The sequence below is a fragment of the Canis lupus genome, chromosome 37 (assembly GCF_048164855.1).
Source record: "Canis lupus baileyi chromosome 37, mCanLup2.hap1, whole genome shotgun sequence".
NCBI lineage: Eukaryota > Metazoa > Chordata > Mammalia > Carnivora > Canidae > Canis > Canis lupus.
In genome coordinates, this window is record NC_132874.1 from 2596251 (window position 1) to 2607231 (window position 10981).

The window sequence follows — 10981 nt, forward strand, 5'->3', positions numbered from 1 at the left end:
CCCTCAATTTTCATACCTGTGGAGAATGTTTCAAATTTTCTCCGACCATATCTTCCTATTTCTAATTACTTTTATTCCCGGGTATTTTGTCTTTGTTACTGTCGAAATCGCAACCTCTGAGATTTTAGCTTCCTTGACCAGCATCCCATTAAGTACACACTGAAGATACCCAGCTATGAAAAGAATCTATATTTCGTGAATTAACCACCTCTAGAGTAGTACTGTCTATAGCCATAACATAAGTTAGGAAAAGAGAAACAGGTGAAATCAATTTTAATAAGTTATTTAACCTAATATATCCAAAATATTCTTGTTCAACATAAAATCAATGTAAAAATATTTGAGATATTTTACATTCTTTCTTATTTCTTATAGTATGTCTTTGGAAACTCTTTGCATGCAGCACCTCTATGTTCCTACTGTCCTGTTTCAAGAGGTCAGTATTGTGCATGTGGCTCATGGCAACCACGTGGACAACAAAACTCTAGAACACTCTCTGGTCCCAAATATTCTGGTCTTCTCTAACCTTATTTCGACCTAAAGCTTGCATGTCACTGTGTCTTAATATATACCGTCTTCTGTGGCCTAAACTTTGGTAAAACATCTTGACCTTTAAGAATGGTTGACTAGTCCGAAGGTCATTGGGCTGATATGAACCACCCAAAATTTTGTTTATAAACTGAAACTGAGTTACAGAAACTAAGGGGACCTGATGTCTGGGGAACTGTCTTCTTAGACACTCCTGGAGAAACAAAGAGGTCTGGTGAATAAACAGAGCAGAATGGAGCCCAGAATAAGCAAGAGCAGAGAGGAGTGATGCATGGAGATGTGTTCTCTGGGTTTCTGACATCAGAGTTCTTGGTTCCCCTGAGCCATCTTGACCTCCTGCCACTGGGGCCACCACCTCACTTGGCTCAGGGTGGGTTGAGTTGTAGCAACCAGGAGACTTAATTAAGATACTCCAAATATAATCACAGTTTGAGCTTACAGTAATGACATCCTGCAATGGTAATGACATCTGTGTTCCCTTCCCCATTCAAAGACTTTCAAGTCCACACTCTATTGGAGTATGTATACTTGCAACTGATCCTAACATCAAATGTCTTCCGCAAACATATCTGCATAGGTGACGAGTGCCCTTTACTTTCAAATGAAACTTCCTCAAAAACAAATAGAATCGCCCTTCTCTAGTAAAGGTAAAGGGAGAATTCATTCACAGAAAGCTAAAAGTTGTCAAGAAAAATCTCTAATTTTGCCTAGACCTTAGATACAGTCAGTCTTCAGCAATGTTTCTCTGATTTTGTTCCATTCCCTCACAAGCATTCACAAACTTGGCTGGCTTAGGTCTGATACTGTAAGCCATTCATTAGAATCTAATTTGGCTGGGGGCACCTCGGTGGCTCAGTGGTTTAGTGTCTGTCTGCCTTTGGCTCAGGCCATGATCCCGGGGTCCTGGGATCAAATTCTGCATCAGGATCCCCATTCTCCCTCTCCCTCTACCTTTGTCTCTGCCTCTCTCGGTCTCTCATGAATAAATAAAATCTTAAAAAAAGAGAGAGAATCTAATTTGCTTTTTTTGTAAAGGTCCTTATCTTGACTTTTAGTTTATGATTTCTATAATTTATTTTGACATTATTAATAATATTATTTATAATATTCTACTTATAATATTGATACAGCAATAATATATTCAAATAATTGCCTGAACATGGCTGGTTAGCTAAAACTGGCAATGAACACTGCATAAACTGCTGAGTGATAATTCAGCAATGACATGATAATTCATGATCTCATGTGATATATATGACAAAAGTGCTAGTAACACAGAAATTAAAGGCTACTTGTAATGCAGTATACCAAACTTTTTTTTTTTTTTCCTGCACATACACAGTGCTCCCGTGGCCAAAAAATTAAATATCCTATTACTTCTCATAGGCAAAGTTCTAGGTGCCATTCTATGCCTAGGGAAGTGTAAAAAGTAACTTTGGGTTGAAATTCATGCCAGAGATGAACAGGTTTCAAGAAGCAAGATTATATCATTAGAGGATTTCATAGTGGAGCAGGGATTTAGGTCTCAGTAGGAACATGGATATTGAGAGCTAGCATTTTCTGAGCTCTAATTTACAATGTATTCAGCTCTCTCCACTTATTACCAAACACCCTGTCACAGCACTTTGAGGTAGGTGTCATTAATACTAGGGATTGGTGATATTAAGAATGTAGCTAGGTAGTTTCCAATAAGTAAGCCAGTATAATTATCCTCTGTATGTTGGTTGCTTAATGGTCATACATGGCTTAATGGTCATACAAGATACTGATATCTTGGACAATATAGCTCTATAGTAGATACCGTGGGGAAGGCACAAGCAAATACTTACTCTGTAGCAGAATCCAGAGTTTCCAAGGAGATGAGTGTTCTGAGCTGGTCGTGAAGCTCAGAGAGCATCCCTAAGATGTGATGTTCCTTATACTCATCCTACCCACTTCATCTCATACCAGGCCACTGACCAGAGGACTCTGACAACAGAAATTAGCCCAAGCCAGGCCACTGCAACTCTTAATCATTCAGCCTAATCTGTGAGACAATTTCCCTCGAGGAGCAACTAGATCTAAGAATCCTTTTCCGGGCAATCTTACTGATCAGAAGATATTTGAGTGTGGGCTTGGTGTGAGATTGCCTGACAATGATATTAATTAGGAGTATGAACTTGGCCAATCAACTAAAATCTCTTAGACTCAAGTTCTTTCTCTGTAAAATGGAGACAGTGAGAAAACCTGAATTTCAGTGTTGTTTTAAGAATCATATAGGGGCACTTAGGTAGCTCAGTCCATTGAGAGTCTTACTTGATTTCAGCTTCAGTCTTGATCTTGGCATCCTGAGTTTGAGCCCTCCATTGGACCCCGTGCTGGGCTTGGAGCCTACTTTAAAAAAAATAAAAATAAAAATAAAAATAATAATAATAATTCAGGACAATCAGCTCATGTGGTACTTGACCCAAGGAGAACTCTGAATGTTAGCTATTAGACTGACTCCAATTAAAACACGGTTTTATTGTTCCTCCCATGAGGACCTCTTTGAGGGAGGATGATAGTCCAGAATAGATCTATAAACCCTGCAGATTGTTCCAGGGAACTCACATTTACATTGAAAGGGTTCAAACTTCTCAGAGTTGAATTTTTATTCTTCCCACTAAGCTTTGTCCTCCTGGTATCTCTGATGATCCAAAGCATCATGCAAAGCAAAACTCAGATTGTCCCAGAGCCTAAAAGTCATCCCAGGGCAGCCCAGGTGGCGCAGCAGTTTGGCGCCGCCTGCAGCTGGGGGTGTGATCCTGGATACCCGGAATCAAGTCCCACGTCGGGCTCCCTGCATGGAGCCTGCTTCTCCTTCTGCCTGTTTCTCTGCCTCTGTGTGTGTGTGTGTGTGTGTCTCTATGAAGAAATAAATAAAAATCTTAAAAAAAAAAAAAATCATCCCAAACCAGTGATTCTCAACTCCTAGGGCTCTCTGCTGAGGTATGTTAGAACAGGGTGGTAGGAGGGCAGGGGAAGTCACGTGTAATTTAGAAAAGCATAGTTGGTGCTCAGAAGCACATTTACTCTGAAGCTAATGAAACTCAAAAGTTAGGCCCAGTACTTCCAAAGCCCTGAGAGGGGCTCTGTGGAATGTGTTCACTTGGTCTCTCTTTTAAAAAAAAATTTCATTGTGAAGATATTTACAGCTTATTAAACCTGTTGTTTTTTTGCCACTAAATCTTCCCTTTCATTACAATTCACCTTTTGCCTGATTCTGTTGGGTACTAATGAACACACTTGGATTTAGGTAAGAAGAAATTTACTTAATATCTGTTTAGTTTAGGGATAATGAGATATCAAATTTGCAGATGTACTTGATACAGAGTTCATTCAGTTGTTCTAGCCAATTGGATGTAAAAATGGTTTCAAGAAATAAACTCCTACTGCTCACTGACAAATTTACCTGGATTTCAGGCAGGAAGTTGTAGGGCTAAATGTCATATAATGACATCTACGTATTTGTAGCAGCCACACACTGGCAGTAAGTATATAGTACAGATGAATCCAGATTGGAAATGTATAGAGCTGAAAGCTAGTCCGTTAAAAATCCTTCCAAAGTTTACAACTCACATATGAAGAACTTTGACAAAGGATTTCCCAAATTTGAAAACCATCTTAAAAATGACACTACTGGGGTGCCTGGGTGGCTCAGTCAGTTTAAACATCTGCCTTCAGCTCAGGTCATGATTCCAGTGGCCTTGGAATTTAGCTCCATGTTAGGCTCTCTGATTAGCAGAGTCTACTTTTCCCTCTCTAGGCCTCCTCCCTGCTCCTGCTCTCTCTCTCTCTCTCTCAAATAAATAAGTAAAATACTTAAAAAAAAAAATGACACTACCAATAATGTGTTTTGAAGCTGAACTTAGTTCTAAGTTATCAAGAGAACAAAATAAGCTGTGATCCATCACCCTTATGGGGTGGAAATACTGCATTCTCTTCTGTTTATATAGAAAATATTCCAAAATAATTTTCAGGTAAAAATGGAATCAGAGTATATACACAAAAATATAAGAAAATAAACATCGTAGTATTATATTCAAGAGTTAATAAACTGCTATTTTTCTTAACTTTGTAATGGCTATGGTTTTATTTGTGTATAATTGGAATTTGGCTCATCTTTCAATTATAAATTAATACCTGCTATCTAGTTTTGTATTTAAAATTTTGAATTGTAATTATTAACAGTTGCCAAGTTGTGTACATTTTAGGCCTCGGAAAACCGTGAACTATCAGCTTATTATAATTTATACTTAGAAAATTAAAGAAATTAACATTTTAGTCAATGAATTTGTATTTATTAAGAGGGGACATGACTAAGAGAGATGCTCTAGTGTTGCTACCTGTCAGTTATTTCAAATCCCATTGCTTTTAAGATGTATAGGCAAAGAAACTTTGGATGATAGGCAAGTCTTTTTTTTTTTTTTTTTTTTTTACTTATTTATTTATGATAGAGAGAGAGAGAGAGAGAGAGAGAGGGGGGCAGGCTCCATGCAGGGAGCCCGACGTGGGATTCGATCCCGGGTCTCCAGGATCGTGCCCTGGGCCAAAGGCAGGCGCCAAACCCCAAGTCTTTTTCTTATTGCAGATATATTTAGTGGGTCTTTGCTAGTGACTAACGGAGTTAGCTTCTATCACCTGAGCGTCAATCCCTCTTCAGACCAATACAGGATTCTGGAGTCAGGAGACATGACATGTTTTGTGAATTACTGAAAATTTTATGGATTCAATAATGCTGTTAGCTTTTTAAGGAATCAGAACTGCATTCAAGGCACATTACTTACAAATGTGCCTAAAAAGGCACTTTTAACGGGGACTGAAGCCTGAGGAAGGACTTCGGGCAAACATTTAAGAGACAGTACCAAAAACATCCGTACTCAAACGGTTCTCGTACCCATTCTACTTCAATAGTAGGAACTCCAGTTACAACTGCTTTCAAGAGATTGTGGGTGGCTCTGAAAAGAGCCTTTTTCAACTATAAGTTTGTTTTACGCCCTCTCCCCGCGGATGCGGCGCGCCAGCTGGATGTCCTTGGGCATGATGGTGACGCGCTTGGCGTGGATGGCGCAGAGGTTGGTGTCCTCGAAGAGCCCCACCAGGTAGGCCTCGCACGCCTCCTGCAGCGCCATGACGGCCGAGCTCTGGAAGCGCAGGTCGGTCTTGAAGTCCTGCGCGATCTCGCGCACCAGGCGCTGGAACGGCAGCTTGCGGATCAGCAGCTCCGTGGACTTCTGGTAGCGCCGGATCTCGCGCAGGGCCACCGTGCCGGGCCGGTAGCGGTGCGGCTTCTTGACGCCGCCGGTGGCCGGCGCGCTCTTGCGGGCCGCCTTGGTGGCCAGCTGCTTGCGCGGGGCCTTGCCGCCCGTCGACTTGCGCGCCGTCTGCTTCGTGCGAGCCATAAGACGAAACTAAAGACACACCGACAGCCTAGCGGGTAAAGGGCGAAAGATTCCATTATATACAGTAAGAAGCATTCTGATTGGCCTTGTAATTTTTCAAAAGATCTGGGCGCTAAAACCATTGGTCAACCGGTAAGCACATTGATTAATTACCGGAGAATCTGATTGGATAAATTATGCCACCTCTCTCTCTCTTTTCGGTATGTTTTATACTTTCACTAAGTACAGTATGCTTAACCAGCCAATTAAGAAATAAACATGTAAAATGGAATTTGTTGTTCTGTAAGTCTAGGTCGGGCCTGAAATTCTCCAAATTTCTTAGACTCGAAGGTTATCAATCCTGCTGGTCTGCACCCTTCATTGAGTACAAATTTGTCCTCTTTTCCCTTACGTTAGTTATTTTGAAGTAAATATCGGGTCGCCTAGATTGCCACTTCCTACGTCTTTGGTCATTATAGCTCCCTTTAATACCGAGTTTTTCCCGTGGACTACATGACAGGGACCCTGGGTGTATCTGGAACATCACACGTAAAGCACCTGGTCTGGTAATGCTAGATACACACAATGACCCGAGATAAAATGATTTTTCCTAAAACTAAAAATTGGGAAAACCTTACGAGGTTGTATTGGTCAAAAAGCAAATTTCCTTTGTTTGTACATTTCACTCTACCTTCTTACAGCGAAACGTCGGCTATGCCTGTTTATTTGGGTCGTAGCGTTAACTTAACCTTATCTGTTACACAAAATGTTAAGAACTATCAACGTAACATAAATTGGCTACCAGCCTTTCTTGTGGAAATTTGGATGGCTCTGAAAAGAGCCTTGAATTTGCTGTAGTAAAACTGTAGGCAAGTGCCCTCTGTACTAGATTTTACTTCCCCTTGGCCTTGTGGTGGCTCTCGGTCTTCTTGGGCAGCAGCACGGCCTGGATGTTGGGCAGGACGCCGCCCTGCGCGATGGTCACGCGGCCCAGCAGCTTGTTGAGCTCCTCGTCGTTGCGGATGGCCAGCTGCAGGTGGCGCGGGATGATGCGCGTCTTCTTGTTGTCGCGGGCCGCGTTGCCCGCCAGCTCCAGGATCTCGGCCGTCAGGTACTCCAGCACGGCCGCCAGGTACACCGGCGCGCCCGCCCCGACCCGCTCCGCGTAGTTGCCCTTGCGGAGCAGGCGGTGGACGCGGCCCACCGGGAACTGGAGCCCGGCCCGCGACGAGCGCGTCTTGGCCTTGGCGCGAGCCTTGCCGCCCTGCTTTCCCCGACCCGACATTTCAAACAAACAGCGGTGCGGGTTTCCACACAAATGCTTTGCTTGGGGGGGGAGGGGGAGGAAAAAAATTTTTATACGCAGCGCAGGGATGAGCCAACAATCTATCCCATTGGTCAAAATATGTTTGTCTCTGAATCCAATAGGAAAAGAAAACGTGAACCCTTAATTTGCATAAACCCTCCCCTTAGCGAAAGAGTTCTGATTTTACCCAACGAGAAGTGACAATTTTTGATACCTCATTTGCATTGAGGAACTATAAAAGAATGAGCTCTCGACCCTTCACAGCACTAACTTGTGATTGCAATTAACGTTTCTTCAACTCTTAGGAAAGAACCATGCCTGAGCCTTCTAAATCTGCTCCGGCCCCGAAGAAGGGCTCCAAGAAAGCTATCACTAAGGCGCAGAAGAAGGACGGCAAGAAGCGCAAGCGCAGCCGCAAGGAGAGCTATTCCATCTACGTGTACAAGGTGCTGAAGCAGGTGCACCCCGACACGGGCATCTCGTCCAAGGCCATGGGCATCATGAACTCGTTCGTCAACGACATCTTCGAGCGCATCGCGGGCGAGGCGTCGCGCCTGGCGCATTACAACAAGCGCTCGACCATCACGTCCAGGGAGATCCAGACGGCCGTGCGCCTGCTGCTGCCCGGGGAGCTGGCCAAGCACGCCGTGTCCGAGGGCACCAAGGCCGTCACCAAGTACACCAGCTCCAAGTGAGCGCTCTCCGAGGCACCATCCAACCCAAAGGCTCTTTTCAGAGCCACCCACTCTCTCCCAAGAAGAGCTATAACCGCTATTTCATAGCGGTGTAATTCAACTCTGCTACCATATATTTGCGTCCTAGAGAGTCTATAAAATAGGTGATCGTTGAGGCAATTGTAGACCCGAGAATGGATTTTGAAAGTCCCATGGTCTTTAAAGCGAAATACAGCACTGAGTGTAACGCCCAGCAGGGAACACCCATCCGCTGCGGGCTTGCCCTAAGCTTCAGGATACTTCGGGTCCATCCCTTCCCCGTGTCTGCACGCTTCTAAAACATCGGGATTTCCCTGCTGGGTACAGAAGTGGTTAGAGGTTTTCTGAATAGGGATAATCCAGACTTGCCTTATTGGGAGGAGGCAAGATCTGGGCGGTAAAAGAGCAGGAAGGGCCATAGATACCTGGCCCTAAATACCCTAGCCTAAAGCACTGGGTAAACTAGACATAGTCGCCCGTGGTTCCTGTGGGCACCTCTATCGGGTATTCCTCAAGCTCTTTGCGCACAGATAAAATGAATTTACTCTAGTTTCACATTAGAATTGTTTATCGATGGCAACATTCAATCTAGAGCTGTTTCAGTTTTGTTTGGGTCCCAGGAATCCGAGCTCCCATTTCCTGTTCTGAGTGTCCCTGGCTTCTCTGGAGTGCCAGTAGAAGGGCGGGGAGGATGGCTCTCTCGCTCTGGGAAGGACAAAAAGTTTGAATTTCCCGCTCTTCCTATCGCGCCACTTCATTGGCTGGCAGGGTTGGAGAGGAAGAGGTGCTGGCTTTTCTTAGCAAACCTTTTTCAATAAAGGGAGACTCCAAAGATAATACCTAAAAGACAGAAAATGATGTTGTTTGAGGTAGAGGAGCTAATGGGACAGGTCTAGGTCCGGGGTTGGGGGCGGAGAGGCGGATGGGTAGGACTCTGCTGCTAAATGCCTATGAAAATGAGGAAAACAATGTTTTTCATTGGCTTATGAGCGTTTTATGGAGGTGACATGCAACAGTATGTCTTTGGATGAAGAAATGAAATCCATAGAATTTCTTTAAAAAGATCCCTTTATGAAAAAAATGTAAATGATCTTTTCCCAGATTCTACAGGTCAGCCAACCGCTGTATGAGAAGTACTTCCAGTCTCAATAACGACAAATATAGTTGTGAAAGAGAGGGACGCCTGGGTGCCTCTGCGGTTGAGCGTCTGCCTTTGACTCAGGCCTTGATCCTGGAATCTCGGGATCCCTGCGGAGAGTCTTTCTCCCTCTGCCTGTGTCTCTGCCTCTCTCTGTGTGTCTCATGAATAAATAAAATCTTAAAAAGAGAGAGAGAGAGAGAGAGAGCCCAGCCTTAAAAATTAATAATTATGAAAAGACCTCCTCCCCCCACCCTTTCTTTAAATTATTGACTTCAGGGTACAATTTAAGAATCACTAACCCTTATGTTCTTCCCGTGGAGAGCTGAGATCTGGGTGGTAATATTATTTATCTTCTTTAAAATGATCTGATTTGGGGATTATTTTCTCCCCATCTTTTCCTTCAACAGACAGACTTTGGTCTGTCTGCTTGCTTTCTTTTTTCTTCCTCTCTTCTCTCTCTCCCTCCCTGCTCCCCTTCATTCCTAATATTTGAGGCTTTACCTAACAACTCCACCCTTAATTGACAAGTTCAAACTAAACTTGTAAACTAGGTTCGTAAACTCAAACCTAGGCCTTTTTGCCACCTCTGCTGAATACCTGGCTGATCTTTAACAAGTGAACTGAGAATTTAAATAAATAAATAAAATAAAAAATCAGATGCCTGGACTCTGTGGTAGACCCCAGAGCTATAGGGGGTAGTGGTGAGAAAGCAGAAAAAAAATGCATAAAATCTCTCTGGTTACATCTAATGAGGCACCAACTTTGGACTCAGCTGAGCCAGAAAGTAAGCCATCAAAGTGAAATTCTACAGGGGTTTATACACCCTAATAAACCACCCACGTTTTCTCCACAGTAAAAAAGCAATTGAGGAAAAAAATAACCTCTATTACTTCGCTGATTCTCCTTGCAGCCCCGGGAAGTTTTGCCTGCCTTCCTATCCAGCAAGGATGACCTGCAGGCAGGAACAGCTGAATCTGTGGGGCAGGGAAAGGGGAAGCTGCCCAGGGCTAAGTTCTGGGTGCCAGGAACAGGACAGGTCATTGGGGAAGACTTTTAATTTGGAAATTGAGAATTTGGAAAAGAGAAGAGAGATCCACAGGCAGATAGCAGGGGGGCCAGAAAGTGTTCATGATTTGGGAGGACACCATTAGAAGTGGAATGCCCTGACCCTGCTTTGTGGCAGGTGATAGGATAAACTTCTCAGGTCTGTCTTTAGCATTGCTCAGCAACATTTAATGTCTTTCTTCTTGGCTTTTCATTTCCATTACATAACATACACATTTAAGTGAATTCTTTTTGACTTCCTTGCAAAACAAGATCGCCCCTTATTTTAAAATAATAAGCACCAACAACACTTTCAAATAAACAAATAAAAATCAACTGTAATTCCAATATCCAGGAATTTTTTGCCATCCATCTTACAGAAATTTTACTTTGTGCAAGTCTATACATATAGATACGTAAATGTCATATGAGATCATACTTTCTCTTATCCTGTAAAATTAATAGAGATCTTGGTGCCAGGTAGACAGGGAAACAATGGGCCCTGGAGCCTCCACTTGGGCCTTCCCAACAAGGTCACCAAAGTTTCTTGGTCTTGTCACCAGGAAAAATTCAAGAACAGACTCACAACACAGAGGATGAGGGACACAAGTAGGAAAGTTTATTGATGTTAAAAGTATACTCTTGAGCTCTGAGAGAGGGAGAAAAGAGCTGCTTCCCCCAGATGGGGGTTTCTATTATCAACAGTTGTTAACTACGGGGCGGGATATCTATTATTGGAGGGGGAAGAAGGGTTTCCCACTCTTTCTTCCTAACCTACTCAGGGGCTTCTTGTTGTGGCACCGCCATCTGGGGCCTATCTGGTGCGATA

The 10981-nt window shown here is 43.4% G+C and overlaps 3 protein-coding genes across 3 annotated transcripts; 1 reads left to right on the top strand and 2 right to left on the bottom strand.

Annotated features, from left to right (window-relative positions):
* Positions 1 to 5000: 5000 nt before the first annotated feature.
* H2BC3 (H2B clustered histone 3) lies at positions 5001 to 10449 on the top strand. The gene has a single exon (XM_072814146.1). The coding sequence runs from the start codon at positions 7569 to 7571 to the stop codon at positions 7947 to 7949; it is 381 nt and encodes a 126-aa protein (XP_072670247.1). The 5' UTR covers positions 5001 to 7568; the 3' UTR covers positions 7950 to 10449.
* H3C3 (H3 clustered histone 3) lies at positions 5309 to 5969 on the bottom strand. The gene has a single exon (XM_072814144.1). It carries the CDS (start codon positions 5967 to 5969, stop codon positions 5559 to 5561), a length of 411 nt encoding a protein of 136 aa, XP_072670245.1. The 3' UTR covers positions 5309 to 5558.
* Positions 5309 to 7233, bottom strand: LOC140626382 (histone H2A type 1-E). The gene has a single exon (XM_072814145.1). The coding sequence runs from the start codon at positions 7231 to 7233 to the stop codon at positions 6841 to 6843; it is 393 nt and encodes a 130-aa protein (XP_072670246.1). The 3' UTR covers positions 5309 to 6840.
* Positions 10450 to 10981: the final 532 nt, after the last annotated feature.

Coding starts and splice junctions, on each gene's coding strand:
- H3C3 (XM_072814144.1), bottom strand. CDS start 5,969: ATGGCTCGCACGAAGCAGACGGCGCGCAAGTCGACGGGCGGCAAGGCC.
- LOC140626382 (XM_072814145.1), bottom strand. CDS start 7,233: ATGTCGGGTCGGGGAAAGCAGGGCGGCAAGGCTCGCGCCAAGGCCAAG.
- H2BC3 (XM_072814146.1), top strand. CDS start 7,569: ATGCCTGAGCCTTCTAAATCTGCTCCGGCCCCGAAGAAGGGCTCCAAG.